This window comes from Canis aureus, chromosome 16 (genome assembly GCF_053574225.1).
Source record: "Canis aureus isolate CA01 chromosome 16, VMU_Caureus_v.1.0, whole genome shotgun sequence".
Classification (NCBI taxonomy): Eukaryota; Metazoa; Chordata; class Mammalia; order Carnivora; family Canidae; genus Canis; species Canis aureus.
The window spans coordinates 23,217,335-23,243,027 of record NC_135626.1 but is presented as its reverse complement, the minus strand read 5'-3'; the positions used below and the strand labels follow the sequence as shown (position 1 = coordinate 23,243,027).

Genomic DNA, 25,693 nt, shown 5'->3' with positions numbered 1-25,693 from the left:
CCCTCCTTTCTGTCTTCTCTCAATCCTTCCTCACCCGGGCTCCCCATTCCTCTTCCAGCTCACTGCCTTAGCTCCAAGACACCAAGGAAATGCCTCTAAGTCCAGTAGGAAGCAGGGCCCAGGCAAGAGCCGGTGTCGCTCCCAGAAGTCATGGATGTGTGTGAGAGAACTGGGGCTGGGGGAAAGGATAAAATCATGGAGCCCCAGCAAAATCCCTTATTTCCCCAGCTTTAACAGTGGCATGTGTTGGCAGAGACAGGGCTCTGAAGATGCAAAGCCAGCTCCGCACAGCCTCCATCTCATGGGGAAAAATGACTCAGTTGCCATCCAAGTCTGAGGGTAGAGGGAAGTGGGGTCTCTTCCTTAGGTGTCCCCTATCTCCCTCTGCCTGTGTCTCTGCCTCTCTCTCTCTCTCTCTCTGTGACTATTATAAATAAATAAAAATTTAAAAAAAATCCCTGGGTGGCGCAGCGGTTTGGTGCCTGCCTTTGGCCCAGGGCGCGATCCTGGAGACCCGGGATCAAATCCCATGTTGGGCTCCCGGTGCATGGAGACTGCTTCTCCCTCTGCCTGTGTCTCTGCCTCTCTCTCTCTCTCTCTGTGACTATCACAAATAAATAAAAATTAAAAAAAAAAAAATTAGGTGTCCCCTAGTTGGTGGAGGCCGGGGTGGTGGTGCGTGTAGAACAAGGAGCACAGAACAGCTCTCAGGGAATCTCCAGGTCACATGGGAGCCACCCTGTCAAGAACTGTAACATGTCCGAAATTTTACTCTTCTTGCGTGCTAGCTTATTAGCTTGCCGGGGTGTCATGGGTGTGCCAAAGAACAGGAGACTCCTGGATCAGAAACAAAGGACTTGATTCTTCATGGCACAGCAGCAGCAGCAGCAGCAGCAAATCCACATCAGCACCGCCTGCCCATTGGCCCCTGGCTGCCATCAGGATGGGAGAGGGGCCTGTGAATGCCCCTTTCACTACCATGACTGGTAGCAACAATGTGATGGGGTGACAGGTGGAAGACACGGTCGGGTCCTTCCTCCCTCTTGCTCTGCCTCTCCTTCCTTCTCCACTGACCAACCACTGGTGTTTGCCTTTCCTGCCCCAATCCAGGCAGTCCCTTGGATCTAGGAGGATAAACTGGATTCTGGGGGTCACTCATCCCCCCGCCCTGCACACCTAGGAATCCACTGGTCCACTGCCAGCTCCCCCTCTACTGAGGTCTTCCCCTCTACTGACCCTGTCCCTGGCCGAGTGGCACACAGGAGCACTCACCCATCCTCTGTTCCACCTATGAGAAGACTGCTTCCTGATTCCAGTGCAGCCCTCTCTTTAGTCCCCACTATGGAGCAGCTAGCCAGCCTACAGTTTGCATTTTCGATGTCCCACTCCGGAGTCAGACTTCAGGTCACTGAGTCTCCCTAGTGATTGGGGATAAACGTCTAGTTCTATGATAGGTCCTGTGCCTCTCTCCGCTTTTCCCCTTGTTTGGTGGGAGAGGAGAGAGATGGTGACAGGCATTAATTAGTTTCCTATTGCTGCTGTAACAAAGTACCACCAAATGCAGTGGCTTAAAACAACAGTTATTCTTTTGCAGTTCTAAAGGTCAGAAGTCTGAAATGAACTTCACAGGAATAAAATCGAGGTATTGGCAGGGCTGGCTCTTTCTGGAGACTCCACGGGAGAATCTGCTCCTTGTTTCTTCCAACTTCTAGAGGCTGCAGGGTGCCTGGCTCGTGGCGCACTCAGTCTGCTTCAGCTGTCACATCTCCTAATCTGTGCTCAGACCACCCTCTGCCCCACACCTGTGATTACATTTAAGGTCCACCTGGACAATCTGGAGTATCTCCCCATCTCGAGATCCTTAACCACATCTGCAAAGTCCCTTTTGCCACATAAGGTGCCATTTATGGGTTCTGGGCATTAGGACGCAGCTGTCTCTGGGGCCATCATTTGGCCTGTCATGAGAGGCACAGCACAGCTACAATTCTAAGTCCTCTCCTGCCCTGCAACAACCTAACTCTTGACGTACTCTAGTGAGAGAGAGACCTGAGAGTCAAGTGACAGCTTTTGGATACTGCTTCCATAAGTCTGCATAGAGTCTTGTTCCTTTTTTGGTTTGCTGCTTCCACAGCATCTTGGAGGCTCAACAGAAACCTCAACCTTAGCTCTGCTGTGATTGACGTGAACCTATTGCAGTTCCTCTTCTGGGGCTGGGCCCATCTTCCCCAGTTTCAGGGAAGCTCACCCTACTACCTGAACATAATAGGATTTTATTAGCTTGCAAGAAAAAAGAACTAGCTCTTCTGTACTGGGATAGGAAAGCTCCCAGTGATCCCTGGCTCCCAGTATTCGTGTTCGTACTGCCCTCCCTCGTGAAGTGAGGCCGACCCGGGTGACAATAGGATATTGTGGATATGACAGTGTGACTTTCCAGGCTGGGTAATGACGACAGCGTGGCTTCTGTCTTGCTCTCTCACCCTGGGGAAGACTGGATGCCACTTGGCCAGGACACCCAAGAACCCTATGGAGAGGTCTGCATCGGAAGGAAGCAAGGCCTTCTGCCCTCTTCAATTTTCTTGTTCCCTCATCCATGAAATGGACATAAGAATCAAGGTCTTGATGCCTTTCAAAAATAATTGAAAGAAAATCACCTTCTCAAAGGTAAAGAAAAGTACAGCATGATCTGGGTGTCCATTTCCTCTCTGCCTCATACCCTAGCTCTTCCTGCCATTCCCTGGATGATGCCAAGCACGTCCCTGCTTGGAGGTTTGGCACTGACTGCTCCCTCTACCCGAGTACCTTCCCCCGGATACCTGCTTGGCTTGCTTCCGCATTTCTCTCAGGCCTCCGTTCAAATATCACCACATCAGTGAGGCCTTCCCTTGACCACCTCACATAAAATTCCACACACTGTCCCATCTCCCTTAGTGCTATCACCATCTGACTTACTGGAGATGTATGTGTTGTCACCCGTCACCCAATCCCCACTAACATGTGTGCAGCCTCCATGAGGTCAGGCGCCTCACCTATTGCTCGATCTCTGATCTTTGGGCCTATAACAGTGCCTGGCACATAGGAGATCCTTACAGATATTTAATAAAGGAATGCATTGTGGCGGCCAGGGTGAGGTACTGCAGTTGACAGCCCACTCTAGAGGAATCCTGTGGTTCGTGGTTCGAGTGGGGGACGGAGCAGCTTCTCACAGGACATGAGGATTATGGGGCCTAAACAGGGCTGTGGGAGAATCAGCGAGAGCTGGGACCCACCCAGTCCCGAGTGTGAGTGTGCCCAGGACTTTCCACCTACATCATTCCTTTACTCTCCACAGCACCCCATAGGTAGACATCATTCCCATTTTACAGTTGAGGAAAATAAGGCACAGAGAGGCGAGGTAGCATATGCAAGTAACAGAAGGATACAGAGAAGGGTCCAGGCTGAAGTCAGGTGTTCAGCTCTACCGCTGTGTCTCTTTCATCCCCTTACAGTGCTCACTAAATACCGAGGGGCTCAGCAACCTTTGGCCCTGCTTTTCTCCCTGGAAGCTGCGCCCTACAAGCAGGGGAGAGAAGCCAGCCCGGGTCTGTCCTCCGGCTCCATGAGGTCCCAGGGCGGGCTCTGCGGGGCAGTCCTTGGCTGGCTGCCTCCAAGGGCTAACGGGGAGTGTTTGTAGCAGCCCCGTCTCCTAGGAGAGGAGGGGAAAGCAGAGTGGAGAGGCTGACAGCAGGGCTAACTGCTGGCCACTGGGGGGTGGGGGGCAGCCAGCTGGACCGGTCTAGAACTAGGGGAGAGAGAGCACTGTCCTCACTGTCCATCTGTCCTGGGAGGTAGAGAACTCTGGGCAAACTGGGCAGCCCAAGAGTGAGGTCACTGCAGGGCCACCAAGTAGGGAAAGTTCTGGCAGGCACTGAGGAATGTGGGGGTGGCGGGGCCAGGCTGAAGCCAGCTGCAAGTAGCAGAGCCGGAAGTCCTGGGTGCTGGGAGAGGGGAAGGGGAACCTCTGAGTCAGGGAGAACCAGCCGAGGCCCAGCAGGTAGCCGGAGTGAAGATGCAGCACCGGGAGACGGGGGGCACCCACCCCCTCCCTGCTGAGGGTCCGACCATGCCCCAGCCTGGGGGATGTAGGAGGAGGCCTGGGACCCTGGGGCCACCGGTGCGCAGCATCCGGCCCTTTAAGTCCAGCGAGCAGTACCTGGAAGCCATGAAGGAGGACCTGGCCGAGTGGCTTCGGGATCTCTACGGGCTGGACATCGACGCGGCCAACTTCCTGCAGGTCCTGGAGACAGGCCTGGTGCTGTGCCGGCACGCCAATGCCATCACTGAGGCTGCCCTGGCCTTCCTGACTGAGGCACCTGCTCGAGCCCAGAGGATTCCCCTGCCTCGGGCTGGGGTTTCCTGCAATGGGGCCGCCCAGCCGGGCACCTTCCAGGCCCGGGACAACGTCTCCAACTTCATCCAGTGGTGTCGAAAGGAGATGGGCATCCAAGGTAACCACCCTGCACCCCCTCCCCAGGCCCTTATCTTACCAGACATCCACTTCCTCTCTGAGGCTCAGGCTGCATTGGAAGTCAGGAGCCAGGATCCTCTTTCCTCTTTGGCTTTTGGCCAGCTCCCCTCTTTTCGTGCCTCAGTTTCCCCATCACACAGTAGATCTTCAATAAATACATGTGTTAATTGAATAAGTCATTCATTCAACAAACATACATTTAGTCTCTGTCTCTATCCCTAGCCCAGCACAAAGGACCCAGAGGACTGAGACCCAGTGCCCAAAAAGTCCATGGTCTAGGAAGAGAAACAGATGAATAGAGACACAAATTACAGCCCAAAGTACTCAAAACCTCCCAAAAGAAGTGTATGTGTTGAGGAGCCAGGGGAGGAAACAGGTGGAAAGTGGAGGCGAAGAAAGGCCACTCAGAGGAGGGAGATTTGAACTGAGTCCTGGGGAACAAATAGACATTTGGGGAAAGGGGATTCTAGGCAGGGCACAGCAGGGGCGAAGGCACAGAGAAGATACTGTGTTTGGACAACTAGGAGAAGCCAGAGTGGGTGAAGACACAGGGCTACAGGGTGTGGAGCGAGGATGGGGAGGCAGGCAAGTGGACATTAGGGAGGAGCCAGCTGTGCTGAGGCTTGTGAGGCACAGGGGAGTGCAGGCCAGGGCCCCTCATCTCCTGGGCCACTGAGCCTGGCTCCCACCCTGGTGCAGCTGGAGGAGGAGACTGAGGAGGAGACCGACCTGAGGAGGAGCTGTGGCAGGAGCTGGCCCTGCCCCGCCCCCAAGGTCCCTCATCTCTGAGGCTTAATGTGATGAAGCTGGGTGTTGTGCCATCCTCCAGATCAAAGGGTGTGTGGGGTGTAGCAGAGGCAAGAGTCAGGCCCGGCTGCTGGCTGGTGGCAAGGCAGTGCAGAGCAGGCTTGGAAGGTGGAGAAAAGCTAGCATCTTACCCAGCACTCCCCTTGTAGCCAGATCTTGTCTGCAGACACTTAACTGTCTTCACAGCAACCAGATGAAATAGTCTACACCCCACTTTACGGAGTAGGAGACTGAGGCTCAGGGAGTAGTCCAAGGACACACAGCTGCTGGGTGGGAGCATCGGGACCCTAAATCAGGCAGTCAGTCTCCAGAGCCTGTACTCAACCTTGCCTGGGTATCTGTGGGCTGAGGGTGGAGTTCCAGAAGTCCGCTGGATACTGGAGGTGAGCTGTGTAGGTGGGAAGCAGAACAAACTGCTTCTTACTGCTAGACCCGTATTGTCGGGCTCCTCTGCTTGGCTGTGTCACCTCTTCCCACTCCACCCTGTCTTGTTAGACGGGCCACCTAGTCTGCACCCTGTCTGCGCGAGTCTGTTCAGGCCCCTCCTAGGGGCTGGCCTGACTCCCAGATCCGGCGATCCCAGCCACCTCCCCACCCCACCCCCCACCCCCCGCACCAGTGCTCCACCCGGGGCCAGGGATGACCCCAGGGCTCTCCCAGCTGCTCGGTTGGGCGCAGGTCAGCAGGGGGCTCAGGATGCCTGCCCCCCTTCCCCGCCTCCGCTTGCCAGAGGTGGTGATGTTCGAGACCGAGGACCTGGTGCGACGCAAGAACGTGAAGAACGTGGTGCTGTGCTTGCTGGAGCTGGGCCGCCGAGCCTGGCGCTTCGGCGTGGCGGCGCCCACCCTGGTGCGGCTGGAGGAGGAGATCGACGAGGAGCTGCGGCAGGAGCTGGCCCTGCCCCCGCCGGACCCCCCGCCGCCCGAGCCCCCAGCGCGGCGGCCCTGTCACTTCCGCCACCTGGACCAGCTGGTGAGGGGCTCCGGACGCGCCCCCCAGCACCGCCCCAAGCCCCGGCCCCGCCCCAAGCCCCGGCCCCGCCCCTCCAGCCCCGGCCCCGCCCCTCCAGCCCCGGCCCCGCCCCCTCCAGCCCCGGCCCCGCCCCTCCAGCCCCGGCCCCGCCCCTCCAGCCCCGGCCCCGCCCCTCCAGCCCCGGCCCCGCCCCCTCCAGCCCCGGCCCCGCCCCTCCAGCCCCCGCGCCGATCGGAGCCACCCCCTTCTGCAGCCCCGCCCCCACCCTGCCCGACTTCTCGGTGCGGCTTGGGCTTGGATTGAGCCGTGTTCCAGGGCGAGGCTCAATCCTCCTCACAGGCCGTCCCAGCGGAGCTGCTCACCACGTTTCTATTACAACCCCACGCCCTAGACCTGTCTCGTGGGGGCCCCGCGGGAGGGCTTTTGGGCCCACAGCCCCTGGCACCCTCCCTGACACCTCAGGTCAATCCTAGTTCCACTGCGCCGCCGCTCTGTGACTTGGGGCACATTACCGAACCTCTCTGGCCTCAGTTCCCGTATCCGTAGCGTGGAGGTGCGGCAGCCCCTACGTTCTGTGGCTGCCGAGTATTAACCCGGCCAGCGCCTGGGAGGTGCTCGAGCAGGCCTGGCACGGAGGCGGCGCTCGCACTGGGATGAACTCGTTTCTACTCCCCGGGAGTCGAGCTCAGGGAGGTTTCGTAACTTGCCCAAGGCCTATGGTGCCGCGGAGGCAGGACTCCAGCCGAAGCCTGTCAGAGTCCAAGGCCCACCTTCTTCATCAGTACACCCCACTGCCTCCGTCAGCTCACCCCCCAACAAGGGCCCTGGACTCTAGGGGACCACCCAAGGTCTTGTTCTCACTGGGTCATTAAGAGTCTTCGGCACTTGCTTCTCAGCCTCCACCGGGACCTCAGCAGAAGGCTGGAGGCTGGCTCTAGGGACAGGCAGGCTCCCCCTCATTGGGTTTGACCCAGGGTGGGGGGTACGGAGCTTGGGCACCTGCACAGAGAGAGGGCTGAGCCCCTTGTCACTGCCCACAGGTTCAGAGCCTCGTGAGTCACTGCACGTGCCCAGTTCAGTTCTCCATGATCAAAGTGTCTGAGGGGAAGTACCGTGTGGGGGACTCCAACACCCTCATCTTCATCCGGGTAAGTCTGCGGTGGGGAGTAGGGGCGTCCCCAGGATCAGCAGAATAGGGTTGCCTTTTATGGGACCTTGCCCAGGTGTCACCATTCACCCCAACTTATCGGGCCTTGGGGCTTTCTAGCTCTCCCGTGAGGAATTCCCAGAAGATCGTTGGCAAAGTTGGCAGTCCCATCCCCTCCTCCCATTAGGGCAGCCAGAACACTGCCCCCATCTACTCCACCTTAGCCTAGCGCAGAGGGGTGTCCAGGCAGAAATAGAGTGTGAAGGCTACTCCTGAATTTCCTTTGCCTCCACTCCACCCACATGCTTGAGACCCCAAGTTTGTGTTCAGTGCTCAGCCCTGGCCACATGGGCGCATAGTCCACCTTCCACATGCCTGGCTTGGTAGTGAGCAGCACTATAGGTCTAAGATGTGCCTCTCACTACCTGCCCCCTCGTACTTGGCCCAGATTGTACCCAGAGGCTTAGCCAGCAGCTCATGGGCATGGCCAAGCCCTCTCCTTGATCACAGGCCATACCTGGGGGCGGAGCTCCCTGGGTCCTCACCCAAACCCTGAGCCAACAGCTCTGTGAAGTAGGGAGGGACAAGGAATTTCAACTGAGGAAATGGAAGCCTGGAGAGACTGTGACCTGCCTCCGGAATCCCAGAGTGGAGGTGACAGCACTCCTAGGATTCCTGCAAAGCCAGGGCCACTTTTTTTTTTTTTTTTTGAGAGAGAACAGGGAGTGGGGGAGTGGGAGGGGGCAGTGTGCACAGGAGGAGAATCCCAAGCCGACTCCGAAGTCAACACAGGTTCAGTCTTACAACCCTGAGATCGTGACTTGAGCCAAAACCAAGAGTCAGATGCTCAATCGACTGAGCCACCCAGGCGCCCCTGGGCCACGTTTCTGATACTGCATGTGCAGGTGAAAATCCCTTTACAGTGAAGGGAGAGAAGAGAGTGCTCTGGCATCAGGCTGCACAGTGCTTGTGTGATCCCTTGTCTAGTTGTGAGGCAACTCTGTTTGTCAGCCTGGCCGCCACCTTCGACAACATGTGCTATCCGATGCTAGTTGTGGAGGAGAGGCAGGCTGCAAAATACACCCCTCCCCCAACAATACACCCGTGCAAGGAGTACCTACCTATGTGCTCACGTGTGCATGGATGGGAGCGCCGTGGAAAACTGCAGGCTGCTCCAGGAAGAAGGGACACTCTCCATCCCACCCTCAACCTCATCCTTGCCCCCTACAGATCCTCAGGACCCACGTGATGGTGCGTGTGGGAGGAGGCTGGGACACTCTCAGCCATTATCTGGACAAACATGACCCCTGCCGGTGCACGTCCCTCTGTGAGTCCTGAGAGTCCCTTCCCCATGGCTCTGGGTCAGGAGGCCAGAAGCAGAGGTAGGAGGCAGGTCTGATCTCCAGGGGCAAGAAGTATGTGGGGATGGAGGAAGAAAGATACTATAGAAGGTACTGGTGCAAAAAAGAAGAAAAAAAAAAAAAAAAAAAAAAAAACGAAGAAGAAGGTACCGGCATGATGCCCTCAGAAGCCTGAAGGAAGCCATGTAGCCATTGTGCAATACCAATTACAGCCACAAGATTACGCCAAACACACAGAATCAGCATTGGTCAGGGTGCCTCTGGGCAGGGTCTTCGTTCTGGCTCTAATGTCCATAGTAGTGCCACCAAGTATGACTTGGAGGGGTCTTTAGTCCTCTCATAATCTCTGTTAGCATCTCAAGCTACCCCAAATAAGCATGCAATCTAAGTAGAAGATGTGAACTTGCAATGCAAGTGAAGTGCAGCCTTAAATGAGTCTCCACGCGGGGCCCTCTGATCAGATTTCATCCCCTGAGCCACTATGAGGAAGTTCTGGTACTGCCACTGTAGGTCCTACCATCTCTAATGAGGGTTTGGGGCATGAGACAGCTAGGGGAGGACAACACTGGGCCCCATCGGCAGGAATTTAACCCTTTCCTCTCGCCTCTCTCTGGGGGGGCTATGTTGGTAGCACACAAGACGGGTAGTTTCCAGAAGCCTCCTGCCACACTGGTGCAGCACGAAGTGAGGGTGCAGGATGGGCCCTCGCAGCCCCAACCTTGGATGACTATCAGCCGTTCCCAGAGCCCGCTGCCCCCTGTGGACTGGAAGACATACACCTCTTCAGGCCGGAAGCTGAGGCCCCCCACCTCCTCCTCCCCTAGAGCACACAGTGAACGGGGAGCAGATGCAGGAGTCCCCAGACACACAGCACCATTCCTGAGGTACAAGGGGGAGGGGCAGAGCAGGGTCTCTTTCTTCTTTGGAATCCACCTTCTCAGAGGCCGCCCCACCCTAAGAGAAGCAGGTGTCCTGGCAGTGCTCCTGCCCCAGGTGTTCAGAACCAAAACGACACACATGCATGGGAGGTGCATGGGGATCATCCAGCTTTTTCATATGCCTTCCCATTTCACAGCTGAAGAAGCTGAGGCCCATAAAGGCCCATAATGATTTCCCAAGGACTTTCTGCCATTTCACAGTAAAACAGACGGGTGACCCGTAGCTCTGGGACCTGAAGTAACCCAGCGTCCAAACCAGGCTTCTATCTGCTACACAGGGAATGAGACAGAGTAAACATAAACAGCATCTGTCATAAGGAGGACTCGGGCAGGCACAGAGGGACAAGGGAGCATCTATTACATTCAGCACGAAGCCTGGCCCTCTTGGTGTGGCTGGGGAGAGGTCATCCCTTCCCAGAGCCAGGAGACTGCACTAGATGATCCTTCCAGCCTTGTGATTCTCTCTTTTAGGTGCCAGGAGAAGCCACCCACCCCATCTTGGAGGCAGCTGCCAGCTGGGGACAGCCCACCCAGCCCCCAATCTTTACCCCCCAGTGGGGGCCGAGACCCACAGTGCACCTCCTCAGGGAAGAGGGAGGAGAGATACTCGTCTGAACATCCTAGAGGAAGGACTCCCACATCTTGGATTCACGAGGAGACAGACAGCCAGGGAAGTTACACCAGGGCCCCCACCCCCCAGAGATTCCAAGCCCCCAAAGCCACTGCCAAAAGGACACCAGCAAGAGGACTATCTCCACTGCCTCGTTCCTCCAGCCCAGCTAGGCCCATGAGCCTCAGGCCACCAACCAGGGGTGAGGCCGAGGGTGCTTCTTTCCAGCCCAGGAAGCCAGCAGCTGTCCGATCTCTGTCCCCTGTTAAAGGGCCCACCAAGATCCCTGTCAGGCCTCCCCCTGCCCGCCCCCCCACTCCAGGAAGCAGCTTTCCAGGTATTGCAAGTGGAGGTCCTATGACAGAATTGGGGAGTGGCCCCATTCCAAGGGCTGTCACTGGGGACCTGGCTGGGTGTAGACAAGGGGACTTCTCTGTGGATGCAAGACAAGGGGACCAGAAGCTGGACACCCAGGTAACAGCAAAAGCTGGGGAGCCCGGGGGCCTGGGCCCACAGGAGTGGGAGAGGCGATATCCTCCCCTTCCCCTGGGTGGAACCAAGGATCAAGCTATCTACCATAGTCCCGAGGAGGAGCTTTTGACCAACATGAAGCTGCTAGAGGTGGCGGGTGCCTGCCCCCAGGGCACAGGGTCTGGAGTGGAGTCTCCAGAAGTCATCCCTCGAAGTGGAGTCTATGTCCCCAGCCTAGGTGGGCGGTGGCCTGAGCCTGGGGGTCCTTATGACAAAGTCATCCAAGAACTGGCTCAGGGACCCCCGCCCCTCCTTAAAGTGGACGTGGGAGCCTGGAAGTTAGCCTCTACGGGTTCCCCTAAACTAGCTGCCACAACAGACTCAGGAAGCCCAAAAGGGAAAGTGGGAGCCAGAGAGCTCAGTGGGGCAAAGGTAAAGGTGAACCTGAGTGCCAAGGAGACCAGGATGAAGAAGGTACCAGGTCAAGGAAGACAGGACTGCTTAGCCCCTACTGTGTCTGCTAGCCTGGAAGCCCCCACACCTTCACCCTCAGACCCCAATTCTGACAAAACCCAGGCATGTCCAGGCAAGGGCAAGAGAACACTCCGGAAGCCCCAGAGAGTTCCATCCATCTACAAGCTGAAGCTGAGGCCCAGAATCCGGCCCCGGAGAGACCACAGGCCTGGGAAACAGCCTTCACGCATCCCCAAGCCACTGGCCTACTTCCCCCTGGGTGCCAGGGCACCCCCCAGCGGCAGGCTGGTGAGAGCAGCATTGGGCAAGGCAGCCCCGGTGGCTGGAACCTCAGCAGGGGAAGAGGAGGAAGGAAAGAAGAGGAAAGAACCGGCTGCCCCACTGAAGAGCAGTCCCCAGCCTTTGGTCTCCAGCAGTGGGATCAAGCTCAACTCCCACCAGAGGAGGAGTCCTGGGTCTGAGGAGGAGGCTTCTCAGCCCCAAGCCTGTGAGTCTGGGGGAGAAGGGGAAGTGAAAAGGATGCCATGTGTCTACTGGACTCCCAGCTACAGGAAGAGCTCTCTCCAGGGCCATGGTGGGGGTGAGGGTGTGGGTGGGGGCAGAAGACAAATACAGGTTCAGTCTGCTTCTCAGGCAAAGGGGCAACCCTTCACTCCCACTCCAACTCTAGGGCCACCCGGGCCACCTTAGGGGTCTTCTTGCCTTCCCCCAGAGCAGCTCCTCAAATTCCTGGCCTCTGGCCATGGCCACCATTTCCACAACTCTTCTTATTAAATATTTGTCGGGCAGCCCGGGTGGCTCAGCGGTTTAGCGCCGCCTTCAGCCCAGGGCCTGATCCTGGAGACCTCGGATCGAGTCCCACGTCAGGCTCCCTGCATGGAGCCTGCTTCTCCCTCTGCCTGTGTCTCTCATGAATATCTACGTTTTGGAAAACTGTCCCTCGATGTTGCCACACAACACAATAATTGAAAACCACTGCCTGGGACGCCTGGGTGGCTCAGCGGTTAAGCGCCTGCCTTTGACTCCTGCAGTCCCGGGACGGAGTCTCACATCAGGTTCCCTGCATGGAGCCTGCTTCGCCCTCTGCCTCTGTGTGTGTGTCTCATGAATAAATAAAATCTTAAAAAAAAAATATATATATATTTGTGGGTCTGTCCCTGAGCCCCAAGCTTCTTGAGTCCCTCACTCTAGGATTTTAGTGGTGCAGGAAGATACAGCTTCAAGCGTTACCTGCTGGAGTGGAAGAGGATAAGGGCCAGGGAGCTGGGGGTGAAGAGGTTTCCTCTCTGGAGGCTCAGCCAACTTTGCCAAGAAAGCCGCTCTCTCCAGGAAGCTGCTGCTGCGTCAGCACCAAGGACAGGGACACACAGGCCTTCGGGACTTCAAAGCTTTTGCTCTGGGTTTTGGGAACTGAGATCACTCGGAGTCAGGAAGGATGGCGGAGAGTGTTCTTATCACATCTACAGCCACGAAGGGGCCCGCAGAGGCTCAGCCACAAGTGGGAACAAAGACACATCCGCAGCAGCGGGGGGAGGGGGGTTTGAGACCAGTTACGTAAGTTTTTCCCCAGAGTGGCAGGGGAGGCCTTTCACTTCCCCTCAGGATGGTTTTGATCAGTGTGGGAGGGCTGGAGGGGGAGGGGCCAGGTGGAGAGGTGAGTCCCAAACTCCTCTTAGCCTCCTGGCTGCCCCAGGCTCTGGGACTCAGAGCAACCTCATCACCCTGCCGGTCCTCCGGTCCATCGGCAGCAGAGCTCAGCAGGCCGGCGGGCCCTGTAGGGAGCCCTTTCCCTTCCCGGGCAGGAAAGGAGCCAACCAATGCCTTGTACAGAAACAAGGGAAAACACTCCCTGATTTTTAATCTGACTTCCGATCACAGCGCAATGGGCATCATACACACTTCCAGACCCCTGTGGTGGGAAACCCTGGGTGGGGTGGGGGGTGGGGGCGGTGGGGAGGACAGAGACTCAGAATGGGTGTGGAAGGAATCAAACTCAAATACTTGGGAGTGCAGTGCAGGGGGCGAGGGGGGCCGGCCAGGCGATACATTCCAATGGCTCCCACAAGGGGCAGCCGGAGGCCTGGGTCCCCCATGCCCACCTCAGGTGCCTCAGCTGGGGGTGACAGTGATGGGGGCAGGTGAGATGCTGCCATCCCTCACCCCATCCATCCCCCTGGTGAACCAGGGGGGCTGGGATGCAGGGGATAAAAGGAGGCAGGCCCTCTTCCTTACCCTCCCACCCACTCCAAGGTGTGGGGAAGGGGAGCCACCTCCTCTGTTTCAGAGGGAGACTCAGAGAGGGCGAGTCACTTGCCCAAAGTCATGCAGCACAGCAGGGACTAGAACCCAGGAATACTGGACTGCCCAAGCTCAGGGCAGTCACTGCAAGGCTGCGCTACACCCCACGGGTGGAGGGAGAATCAGGTGGGGAAGTGGAAGGGAGAATCAGATTCCCTCTCACACTGGATCTGGATAAATTCCCTACCGATGGCCCCCTTCCCCAGACTCTGCTCCATCACCACTCTGGGCTACCTGATTTTCTGGTCTACACACTGCAGCTTGGCTACATCAAGGCTGGGTTGGTTGTTTGTCTGCCCCTCTTCTAACAAGGGACCTTCCTATCCTCCCACCACACCAGGGCTCAGGACTCAGCCTCAAGGAGAACTCAGCCCGGGTGGGGGGTGGGGGCACGGGACCGCACCATTGCTCACACCCTCCAAGTACCCCAGTAATCCCTCAGGCCACTCCTAGTATCTTCATGGATTTTGTTATTTCTAAATCTGTACAAAACTGACAGTGATCAGCTCCGGTGACGAGAGGTAGAAACCGGCCAGACAGCCAGAGAAAATGGGGTGGAGTGAGTCAGGGATAGGGCCAACTGGTGTTGGGACAAGAGGGCATCAGATCCTGAGGGCCTCTATCTAGGGGTGGGGATGTGGGCATATCTCCCCCAAGCACAAAGGTCCCCATAATTCTTTACCTGGCTCTGTTCCTCCTCAGATTTATCAGAGAAATCTGAGATTCAAGGCAGGCAGGGTCTGGGGAAGTCAGATTGGAGTGGGATGGGGAGATAAGAGCGTTCGGTAGCACAACCTAACCACCCCCCACCCCAGGGCACCATCTTGCCCACCACCAGCCCCCCAAACCCAACATCCCCTAATCTTGCAGACCACCCAACGCAGGAGGGGATAGAGGGCTGGAACCTGACATCGTGGAAATAAATTCATCCTTTGGGGGATTCCCTCTCCACATTGTGTCAAGAAGAAAAAAAAAGTTTTAACCCAGGGGTGATCTGGCTGTGGGGTGAGGAAGGGGATGAGGGGCACCCGGCAGGGACGGACCATCGAGTTAAGGCTGGAAGGTAGGTTGTTGTGTCTCTGGGGGCTGCTGGGCGGGGAGATCTCCCTGGAAGGGCGAGAGCTCAGCCTTCTCCTGACTGACCTGGGACCTCAACCCTAGGACCCTGATGATGGTCCTGGGGCCACCCACATCTCTCTGCCCTGTGCCGGTGGTGTTGACGGTCCAAAGGCTGGCCTCACAGAGAAGCTGCCAGGATCTGCGATGAGGGGATGAACGAAATGAGAGCCCTGTGGACGGAGCTGGGGGCGGGGGGCGGAGGAGACCGACAGCTGAGGACCAACAGACGCTCGGGCAGACAGACACGGGGACAGACGCAGGGCAACGACAGACACACTCTCTGGAGAAGACGGGCGGGGGGGGTGGCGCGACCAAGGCAGCACCTCCCCGCCCCGCGCTCCCCCCTCCCCCCACCGTCCCTATAGGCCGCGGCGCCCTTCGCCCTTCGGGGCCCTGCGCTAGCTGCAGCCCAAGGGAAGGGCGGCCGGGAAGACCCCGCGGGGAGGGGTGGGGTGGTCCGAGGCTCCCGCTCCTCCGCCCCTCCCCGTCCAGGCGCATCCTCCCGCCCCGCCCCGCCCCGCCGCGCCGCGCCAGCCCGCGGTCCCGGGGAGCCCCCCTGCCCGGCCGTCACATGATGGCGCAGCGGTTGCGGCGCAGCGCGCCCTGGAAGCGCAGGGCGGCGTGCACGTGCTTGCAGCGGGCGCAGCCGACGCTCTTGAGCAGCTCGCTGAAGAGCAGCAGGATGTGCCAGTTGTACTTGGCCGAGCACTCCACGTAGCCGCACTTCCAGGTCTTGCGCACCAGGTGCGACACGTTCCAGCGCGGGATCACGCGGCCGCGCTGCAGGTCCCGCTTGTTGCCCACGATGATGATGGGCGTCTCCGAGGTGCCGATCACCCTGCGGGCCGGGGTGGGGGGAATCTCAGAACTCCGCAGGCGGGTCTCACCAGCCCTCACTTCAAGAAGGGCAGGCTGTGCCTGGCCGGTGCTGCTCCGGGGCAAGTGCTCAGCCCTCGCGGCACCTGATGGTCTCCGATCAGAACAACTGGTCTGTGGGACCCCTGGGTGGCCCAGTGGTTGAGCGTCTGCCTTCAGCTCTGGGCATGATGCTGGGGTCCTGGGATCGAGTCCCACATCAGGGTCCCTGCAGGGAGCCCGCTTCTCCCTCTGCCTGTGTCTCTGCCTCTCTCTCTCTCTCTCATGAGTAAACAAACAAAACCTTAAAAACAACAACAACAACACTGGTCTAAAATGTGGTACTGGACAGCCCCGGTGGCGCAGTGAGTGGTTTAGCGCCGCCTGCAGCCCAGGGCATGATCCTGGAGACCCTGGATGAGTCCCACGTCGGGCTCCCTGCATGGAGCCTGCTTCTCCCTCTGCCTGTGTCTCTGCCTCTCTCTCTGTGTCTCTATGAATAAATAAATAAAATCTTAAAAAAATAAAATGTGGTACTATTATTATCCCCATTTTACAGAGGAGGACACTGAGGCTTGCCTGTTAACTGGCTGAAAGTGATGTGGATGAGTGGCCCTGAGCCTGTGCTCCTAACCACTGCACTAGACTAGCCACCCCATGGTAAGGATCCCAAAGTAGGTTATTAGAAATGGGGAGAGTAACATGGTGTGCATGTTTGAATATATGTGCAGGAACCAGAGGGTACCTCACCAATGCCCCCCTCCCCAATCTGGTATACTTTCCGTGGGAAGTGGTTAGCCCTGGGGCACCCACTGAGGTGGATAACGGGCCATATCCTGGCTCCTCACCTCGTCTCTAGGATCTGTTGGCGGATGGTCTTGACGTACTCAAAGCTGTCAAAGCAGCAGATGTCGTAGACCAGGATATAGGCGTGGACGCTCCGGAGTCCCCTGCAACAGGCGTCTGCCCACTCCTGCAATACCCCCAGCCAGTGCCAAGGTCAGAGCCATCCTGAGGGCTCCCCTTGCCCCCAGCCACCTCCAGCGGGAGACTGACACCTGCCCCCGCACCCCAAGCCTCCTACACCCACCCCCCTCCCCAGGAAGCCTGGCCCAGAGCTGAAAGGAGGAGCTCAGTGCTGCCGCTCCTGCACCTCCCAGCCAGGCTAGGGCGGATCACGCTGCCTGACCTTCAGAGCCAATGCACTCACTGTCCTGTGCACCTCTGGAGCAGAGATCTGCCTTGTCCCATTTTATTACCCAAACCATTTATTCATTCATCTGACCACTGGGACCTTTGTTCAAATGCAGTTATAAATGCCTGCCTCTAAGAGCCAAAGCCCTCTGACCTAGTTGTTGAATCTGCTGACATCCTCTGTCTTCAAGTTTAAATGCTTCCTCCTCCTCCAAGAAGCCTTCCTGCAAGCAGGGGACAACTCCTTTCCTCTCCTGTGTTCTAAGAGCCCTTGGGCTATACCTTGGTTAGAGTTGTTTTCATCCCCAGGTCCCTGGTTCTGTTGTGAGCTCCTGGGAGGGTCAGAGCCAGGCCTTCCTCATGTTTACATACCTCCTTCTCCCCACTCAGTGCCTCCCTACTGTGTTGGCCTTTAGCAGGCTCTTTAACTGCGCTACCCAGGCTAGTCTTGAACCTCACTTGTTCCGTGCGGGATCATTGCAACATCTGCCTGTGACACTGCCCTTAAATTGCCACCCAAATTGCCCCTTCTGTTTTTTCCACACTGCCCTCAGGGTTGAGAAGGAGAAGGCCAGAGAAAAAGATTGCAACTGGATGCATAGTGGGGGCCGGTGTGGAACAGGGCTCAAGGGCAGCTCCAGGGAGAAAGGGCTTCCTGAATGCTTATGGCAAATTCTCAGGGAAAGGCTGAGTGTACTAAAGAGAAGGTTTCTTAAGAGATTAATTAGCTGATTAACCTTCCAGCAGCTGGCAAACGCAAGAGCAGTTGAAGGCAGCTGGTGTGTTGAAAGAAGGGGTCTCTGAAGTTGGGGATGGTGGAAGTTTCCAAGGACAGAGGGAACCAGGGTCTTCTCCCCTGAGGACCTGAGGCAAAAAACACGGAGGAGCTGCTGCCAGCTTACGAGCTGCACTGGGGCAGGGGCCAGGCTTGGAGGACCACAGCTGCTTCTCCACCTCAGTGCAGGAATAAAGGAGGAAAGACTCCAGTGGCAGCGGTGGTCAGGCTGGCTCCAGAAAAGCACTTCCCAACTGAAAGACTTAGAAGCTACCGCAGTGGATTTCCCCGGGGAGATGATGTGGCATCTTTTCTTCGTGCTGAGTTTTAACTTTGGTGCAGGGGAAAGATGCTGGGGGCAAATTTAAAATTGTCGGGAACCAGGGGCTGGCTTCTCAGCCCAGGGAGGACTACACTCCACCAGATGCGGTGCCCTCTGGGAGCCTGGGACCCCTTTGTGCACAGAGCTCCTCCCCCCACCCACACAAGGAGCAGAGATCAGCAGGGAGTGGGAGGGATGGGGAGAGAGGCACAGAGGCTCCCCAAGTCTTCCAGCTCTCTGCTGGGGAGAGGGGACAGCTGCCAGCCCTTGAGGGCGACAGCCCCACCTTCCCCCCAACATGCTGCCTCCTCCAGGGGACCTCCAGGCTGCCTTCCCTCCCACTGCTCTCTGGAGGCTCCTAAGAGGGAGAGGAGAAAGGTTCCTGATTGTTGGGATTGTGCCTTCACCCCTGATTGAAGGGAGGGAGCAAGAAAGCTCAGCTTGCCTTCTAGCTAGCTCCGTGCAGAGTTCCAGACTGCAAGAAACCACCTTGGGGCTGTGTCAAGACAGAGAAGGAGCCGTGGAAACTGAGTCCAGTTCTGAGGACATGGGGGAGTGGAGGGAGGCTCAGCAACCTGGGGGCCAACCCTGCATTTGTTGCTTGTTTCTCTAAGCCCAGCTTCCTCTGACAGGAGATGAGCTGTAGAGGGAGCAGCAGAGGCTCAGACCACCCTCCCAGGCTGCATCTCAGCTGGCATTGGGAGGAGTGTTTTTCTCTTTTCAGACAGTGGCCACTGAGATTCTTAGCTTTTATATTTGATCTTTGGGGATGCAGGGTCCTGTCTCAATATGTCTCTGCTCAAAGTCCAGGAGTGAAGTCCTGGACGTCCAGGAGAGTCTAACACTCAGGATCAATCAGGAAGTAAAAGGGCAACAACCCAACAGAAAGATGGACAAAGGCATTAATAGTTGTGAGAAAAAGAAATGCGTAAGCCCTTAAACCTATGAAAAGATGCTCAGCTGCAGTCATAATCAGAGAGGCGAACCAAAACTACACTGAGGATACCATCTCTTATCTATCAGATTGTCAAAACTCCAAAAGTTGGACAATACTCTCTGATGGAAAGGCTTTAGGGAAATAAGAACTCACGTCTGGTCCTTGAGACAACACAAAACATGCAACTTCCTAGAAAGGGAGGGAAATCTCCCCTTCCAAATCCAGCCGCATTCATCCTTTGACCTAGCAATGCCATTTCTGGGGCTAGATTTTACAGATACGCCTCCCTGTGTGCAGAGAGACTATGGACAAGGCTATCGGTGTGCCATGGCTCAAGACAGCAAAAGTCTGGAAACAATCCACTTGTTCAACAAGAGGGGACTCCATGGAACATCTCTCCAGTGGGTACAGCATAGCCATGCTACTGACAATCAAATACTAACCCTCAGGGAAGGTCTCCAGGTCATAATCTAAAGCAAAAAGACCAGGTGTAGAACAATTATTTTTCTTCTGTAAGAAAGGGAGTGGAATAAGAACACATTTTCTTATTTGTCTAAAGAAACTGGAAGTGTGGGAGCACCTGGGTGGCTCAGTGGTTGAGCCTTCAGCTCAGGTCATGATCCCGGGGTCCTGGGATCAAGTTCCTTATTGGGCTCCCTGTAGGGAGCCTGCTTCTCCCTCTGCCTATGCCTCTCTCTCTGTGTCTCTCATGAAGAAAAAGAAAGAAAGAAAGGAAAGAAAGGAAAGAAAAGAAAAGAAAGAAAGGAAAGAAAGAAAGAAAAAAGAAAGAGAAGAGAAGAGAAGAAAAGAAAAGAAAAGAAAAAAGAAAAGAAAAGAAAAAAGAAAAGAAAAGAAAGAAAAGAAAAGAAAAAAAAAGAAAAGAGGGCAGCCCTGGTGGCACAGCGGTTTAGCGCCGCCTGCAGCCAAGGGCGTGATCCTGGAGACCCTGGGTCGAGTCCCACGTCTGGCTCTCTGCGTGGAGCCTGCTTCTCCCTCTGCCTGTGTCTCTGCCTCTCTCTCTCTCTGCATCTCTATGAATAAATAAATAAAATCTTAAAAAAAAAAAGAAAGAAAGAAAAGAAAGAGAGAGAGAGAAAGGAAGGAAGAAAAGAAAAGAAAGAAAGACAAATAAATTGGAAGTGTGAATAAAAAACCATGAGGATGGCCATAGAGTGTGGGGCAAGAATCAGGGTGAAGAGGGCAGGGGCAGGACTGGGATTTTTCTGGGTAACCTTTTACAGTTTGGATCTTTTTTTTTTTTTAAACAAAGGTTTTGGATCTTTAAACTGTGTCTTACCTATTCTAAAATTAAAATTAAATTAAAATTGGGGCAGCCCGGGTGGCTCAGCGGTTTAGCGCCGCCTTCAGCCCAGGGCGTGATCCTGGAGGCCCGGGATGGAGTCCCAAGTCGGGCTCCCTGCATGGAGCCTGCCTCTCCCTCTGCCTGTGTCTCTGCTTCTCTCTTTCATGTCTCTCATGAATAAATAAAATCTTAAAAAAAATAAAATAATAAAATTAAATCTACAACAAAATGTGAAAAAATAAGCAAAGATCAATGTGCAAGACTAGGATGAGATGTGCATATCCATTTGGGCTGCTGTTCAAGTCTCCTGTGGAGGAGAACCACAGGCCTGGCTCTGGACACACTGCCCTCTGACCTCGCTGTTGCCAAGGGGCAGATGTGTGGATCAGGCTTTTGTCTTTGGTGTTGATCTCCCATACCTGGGATGGGACAGACAAGTATCCCAAGACTTGGGCCACGGTCATCCTGCCTAGAGTTTCTAAGACAGTGCTGAGCCTGAGCCCCTGCACCAGACACTGATGGATCTGTGGTCACAACTGGCCACGCTATGGTCCCCATCTGTCCTTCCAGAGAAACCTCTGAACACCTGGTTAGGGGCTTCCTTAGGTGAGCAACTGTGTCTTAGAGTCGAGCCTCTGCTGGCACCCCATCCCCTGCCAGGCCAGAGGTAGAGGGGAGGAGGAGCTGGTCCCTATAGGCTGGGGGAAGGAGCACCACAAGCCATGGCACTGGGGTCATCCGAATCCAATCCCTGCAGGAAGGGTGCCCAGTGGGCTAGTCCTGAGGTCAAGGGGCAGAGCATCACTTAAAGAAAGGCCTTTGGACAAAAGACTGATTGGGGCCTCCAGTCTCTGAGAACACACCTTTCTCCGGCCCTGGCTTTTTCTTCTGCTGTCCCTTCTACAGACGCCATGGGTGTGACCGTGAGTTAGCTCCTTGAGAGCCACCTGCACATCTGTTTTGCGCGCGATTCCATCCTGGTCCCACCCACCACACATTGAATGCTCATTAAATATGTGTTGAATAAAGCAGCACACAAACAATGGCTCTGAGCAGAGTGGCCCATGGTGTGGCACGGAGCCCTTGGAGCCCTGGGATGGGGACAGCGCCGGAGCCCAGAAAGGGTGGGAGTCCAGCTTCTCCCCCACGCCTCCGCTCCCCTCCCCGGCCGGCCCTCCAGTGGGCCCTCCTACCTGCAGCGTGTTGACAGGGAAGGTGCTGATGGGCGGGAAGTCGAGGATCTGGAGGTCGTGCACGTGGCCGTTCATGACGACAGCAGGCAGGTAGAGGCGTCGGGCGGTGGTGGGCACGCAGGCCTCGCTGAACTCGTTGTACAGGAACTGGCGCACGATGGCACTTTTGCCCACGCCTCGAGCCCCCAGCACGGCCACCCGGTAGGTGGAGACCATGCCTCCCGCCCCGCTCCGCCACCGCGTCCTCGCCGCTGCCTGGGGCTCCCCTGGGCTGCATATTCCAGGGGCTGGGGGCTCAGCCACCGTCAGGACCCACCATTGCTGCCCCTGCTTGCCCTGGGCCCTCTGCGGCCTCCACCTGGACTGTGGAGACAAGAGGTGGGCTTGGTGGGCCTGCTTTTCTCTGGATCTGTCCTATACCCACCTTGGGGACTTGGGTGAAGCTGTCACTACCCCCTTGGCATGTCTTGCTTTCCCAGGACACCCAGCTCCAGCTGTCCAGAGTCCCTCCATCCTCCCTTCTCCTTTCCTTCCCCTCTCCCCCTTCGCCCCCGCAAAGTGGGAATCGCTCTTTCTTGTATTATGGCCTGACTTTTGGTCAGGTCTGACCTCCACCCCCCAGCCAAGGCAGGCTGCAGAGTGGGAAGCACACTAGATTTGTTCCAACCCAAGCTTTCACACAGAGCCCTAGGCGGGGGCGGAGGAGCCAAGTCCAGTGTGTCTCAAAGGAGGCACTCCCAGCATTTTGAGGAGAGAGTTCTTTATCTGGCAGGATATTTTACATCCCTGCTGCCAGGAGGTACCTGCCAGCAGCAGAGTCTGGTCACTACTACGATGACCAAAAACACCTCGTTTCCAAATACCCCCCTCCCCCCCGGGTTGAGAACCCTGGACCAGATGACCACTTTGGCTCTGAAGCATACCATTTGTTCAGCACCCAATGTTAGCATTCCCACGTGGTTATCCACAGTCAATACAGTATCCCTCAAGGATAGTAGGTATTTCCACTCGAGAGAAGACTCGGGAGGGACACGGCTGGCAAGAGCAGCGACTCCCACAACATTGCAGTACCTCTGACCCCCAAGTGTAGTGATTCGAGCTGGTGACTGCCTCCAGGCCAAGGGCTGTGTCTCATCGCCTGACCTCAGAGGGCCTGGCACACAGCAGGTGCCCAGGAAAGGGCTGCCACAGGGCTGGACTTTGCTGCGGGTCCATCACCTCCTTGCTCGCTCAGTTTGAGTGACTCTAGAGTTTAGGTATAAGCCCCAGCTATGATGATTCCTAGCTGTGGTCAGTGGGCCCACCACCTGCCCAATCTGAGCTATGCTCTGCATATATAAGGTGGGTAATTAACCCCTATTTCTGAGATAATCCAAGAAAACCTCCTGACCACTGCCTTCTCCTTTTGTTGGGGATGGTGACCAGGGAGGCTAGTACATGCCTGAGACTTCCTGTCCAAGGACTGTTCGCAGGAGGGTGACAACAGTGCCTACTACATGGGCCCAGGGCAGATGGGTTTGCTGGATTCAGACAGGGCCACGCTTTTGTGTGTGTCTTCTCTTTGGATGCATGTTCTTTCCATATGTGCACAGTTCACAGCTGAATGGCCTTCAGTCTGGCCTGGCTCAGAAAATCCAATCCATGGGGTAGGTGTACATACAGCACAGTAAAACCCAGGGCAGGGTCTGAGATGAGACCCACCAAGGTCGGATTCCCAGCTCTGCCACCTAAAGTGTGGCCTTAGGCAAGACATTTTATAGGGTGTTGTAACGCCATCAAAGAGATGTCATGAGAGTATAGCCCAGTGCCCACAACAGTAGGTGTTCAATTAACAGTGGCCACTGTTAGGTACAGGGGTCCTTTGTCTATCCAAGGTCTTGTAAAATTTCAATGGGACTCCTAGCAATCCCAGGATGGGTCTTATCCACTGTTGCTCACGTACATGTAGTGTGGTATGTATGCGTGTGTATATGAGACAGAGAAAGAGAGAGAGAGAGAGAGAGACTCTTCTCCCTGTTTTATTGAAGGTAAAACCGAAACCCAAAATCAGAGACTGAGGGAAGTGGAGACCACAGAGCCAGCTGAGCTATCAACTAAGACTAGGACCCTGGTTTCCTTTCTGCCCACGTGGTGTCCTTTCCCCAACAGGTGTTTATCCACTTCTATGGGCTTCCCACTGGGGTAAAGACTGTTCCCTCCTCCCCATAAATTCCTGCAGGCCCCAGCCCCCTCGGGCATCCCTGGACACTGGCAGCTTGGCGGGGAGCCTCAGCTGGGTTAATTACATAACCAGCACAAGCAGATGGAGAGGAAGAGAGGGCAAGGAATGCAAGAAGAGCCCCCCACGTCTCTCTGGGTGTGTCAGCTTAGAGGTATCTAGGATGTGTCTGTCCTACCTGCAGATTCTCCTGGACGCCACACTCCCTGTGCAGAAATCAACCCTTTCTGAGAATAGGTGGGAAATAAACGGGGCATAGCCCTTAGAGCCAGGGAGGAGATGCAAGGGAGGCCACGGAGCTGGGGCCAGCCGCCTGGAACTCACCAGGCCCGAGCGTGGCCCTGAGCCTGACTCGGAGGTGATCCTGCCCCCTGCCTCTTCTCAGGCAGAGATCCCGGGTCTAAGCGCCTATTACCCCGGCGTCCCGAGCTGGGTGTGGACTGAAGGGGGCTGTCCCAAGAATGGAGAATCGGGGCCCAGCCCCCTGGCTCCCTCCCGGAGGCCTGCGCTCCGCAGTGAGTCTGCAGACAGCGCCCGGCCACAGACCGGGGCACACTGGGGCCCAAGCCTCCTCCTCGTCCCCTCCCTCCGGCCTGGACACGCTGAGTCCTGCCCCAGACTGGCGGCCCCGGCTCTGCGGTCCCACGGGCCGAGTCACACGTCTGCCCGCTGTCTGTCCCCGCACGTCCGTGTGGGAGTGGGCGGGCGGGGGCGTCGGAGGACGCTGGGCTCCCCACGACCTGATTGGTGGGAGTCTGGGGGATGCCCGAGCCCCGCCGCTCTCCGCCTCCAGCACCTTGCAGGCCCCCCCCCAGCTCCCGCCCTCACGTGGCCGCCCCGCGCCGCCTCCCCGCCGGCCCGCGGGCCCCTCCGCGCCCCGCGCCCCCGCCCCGCGCCCCGCGCCCCGCGCCCCCGCCCGGCCCCGCCCGCCGCCCCTCCTCCCGCCGCTTACCCGGGGCCGTCCTAGCTGCCCCCGGCCCGGGCCGGCCGGCCTGCGGGGCCGCGCTCCCCCCGGGCTCCGGCGCTGCCCCCCGGCTCCCCGGCCCGGGGGGAGGGGGGTGGGGGCGCCCCCGGCCGCCCGGCCGGCGCAGGGTCAGCGGCGGGCGCGCAGGGCAGGTGCGGGCGCCGAGGGGGCAGGAAGCCTCCAGCGCAGCTCTCGCTCCGGAGCGCGCCGCCCGCTCGCGCCGGCAGGAGGGAGGCGGCGGGGAGCGCGGGGCGGGCGGCGGGGCGCGCGGGGCCGGCGGCGGGGCGGGGCGGGGCGGGGCGGGGCGGGCTGGCGTTCCGCGGGGTCCCTGAGCCCGACACGTTCGCTCGCGCGCCCCCGGACGAAATCTTCCGAACCTGAGCCTCGGCTTGCTCCCCCTCCCGACTCACCCCGACAGACTTTTAGCTCCCCCAGGAGGGGCGGGGGGAGGCACCGGGGAGGCCCTGGAGCCTTTTGCTCCACTCGGGGTCCTTCCCCCGCGCCCTGCCGCCCACCGCGTCCCGCCCAGCTTCCCTCGCCAGAAGTCCCTCGGAGCGCGCGGCCCGGCGGGCGCCCTGCGAGCCCCGCGCCCGGCCCCCTGCGTCCCGCCTGGCCGCCGCCGCGCGCCTGGAGCACGGAGCGCAGCGTGGCCGCTCCCGCCCTTCGCCGCCGCCGTGCCGGAAGCGCAGAGCAGGCCCGCCGCAGCGCACGGCTCCCCCCGCCCACCAGCGACCTCCACCCGCCTAGCCCGACCCGGAGGTTCGCCCCGGGTGCGGGCGTAAGCACCTGCGTCTCTATTCCAGAACCAGCGGCTCCAGCGGCGTTCACCGTGGATAGCTAGCATTTAGCGAGTGTGTACAACGTGCCGGACACCGCGCCCCAAGCTTGGCCTGCGACCTCAGATTTAATCTTCACAATTCTACGAGGCTGATTATAGATGAGATAGTGGAGGCTGGAAGGGCCCAGTTACTGGTCTTAGGGCAAAATTTGGAATACAAAGATGGGATCCCTACTTGGGCGGCCCTCCCAGCCCAAGGGGGAGAAGCAGACCCAGCAGCACCAATCCTGTGTAGCTGAAAAGCCAAGGTTCTTGGGGGGCGGGGGGGGCTGAGGGAGGGGCCCAGCTAGTTAGAGGAGTGGGAGGCCTCAGGGGAGGCAACTCTGAAAGGAGGAAGTTGTGAAAGTAGTGGATTTGGGGCTTTGGGTGTGAGGGAGGTTGCTGCAGGTGAGA

General features: G+C 57.4%; 2 protein-coding genes and 1 long non-coding RNA gene across 9 annotated transcripts; 1 reads left to right on the top strand and 2 right to left on the bottom strand.

Moving 5' to 3' along the window:
* Window positions 1-980: 980 nt before the first annotated feature.
* Window positions 981-6,282, bottom strand: LOC144286153 (uncharacterized). Of its 5 annotated transcripts, none has more exons than XR_013354232.1 (6): window positions 5,928-6,282; window positions 5,443-5,699; window positions 4,524-4,649; window positions 4,190-4,349; window positions 3,420-3,549; window positions 981-2,651 (listed from the first exon to the last, which is right to left on the bottom strand). It is a non-coding gene; the product is annotated as an uncharacterized LOC144286153 (long non-coding RNA). The 5 variants fall into 5 exon arrangements; XR_013354235.1 differs by having other exon boundaries at window positions 6,068-6,282; XR_013354231.1 differs by lacking the exon at window positions 5,928-6,282 and having other exon boundaries at window positions 5,443-5,893.
* Window positions 3,690-11,887, top strand: GAS2L2 (growth arrest specific 2 like 2). The gene is given in 7 exon segments (XM_077852225.1): window positions 3,690-4,484; window positions 6,042-6,283; window positions 7,324-7,431; window positions 8,661-8,757; window positions 9,423-9,675; window positions 10,201-11,684; window positions 11,687-11,887. Coding segments are annotated over 7 exon segments (2,682 nt in total). The 5' UTR covers window positions 3,690-4,045; the 3' UTR covers window positions 11,746-11,887.
* Window positions 11,888-13,106: 1,219 nt separating this feature from the next.
* Window positions 13,107-24,251, bottom strand: RASL10B (RAS like family 10 member B). 3 transcript variants are annotated; one of them, XM_077852239.1, is made up of 5 exons: window positions 22,204-24,251; window positions 21,281-21,643; window positions 17,488-17,614; window positions 16,405-16,529; window positions 15,526-15,539 (listed from the first exon to the last, which is right to left on the bottom strand). In XM_077852239.1, exons 1-4 carry the CDS (start codon window positions 22,228-22,230, stop codon window positions 16,453-16,455), a joined length of 594 nt encoding a protein of 197 aa, XP_077708365.1. In that variant the 5' UTR covers window positions 22,231-24,251; the 3' UTR covers window positions 15,526-15,539; window positions 16,405-16,452. The 3 variants fall into 3 exon arrangements, with proteins under 3 accessions (XP_077708363.1, XP_077708365.1, XP_077708364.1); XM_077852238.1 differs by lacking the exon at window positions 15,526-15,539 and adding an exon at window positions 15,549-16,049; XM_077852237.1 differs by lacking the exons at window positions 17,488-17,614; window positions 22,204-24,251 and having other exon boundaries at window positions 13,107-15,539.
* Window positions 24,252-25,693: the final 1,442 nt, after the last annotated feature.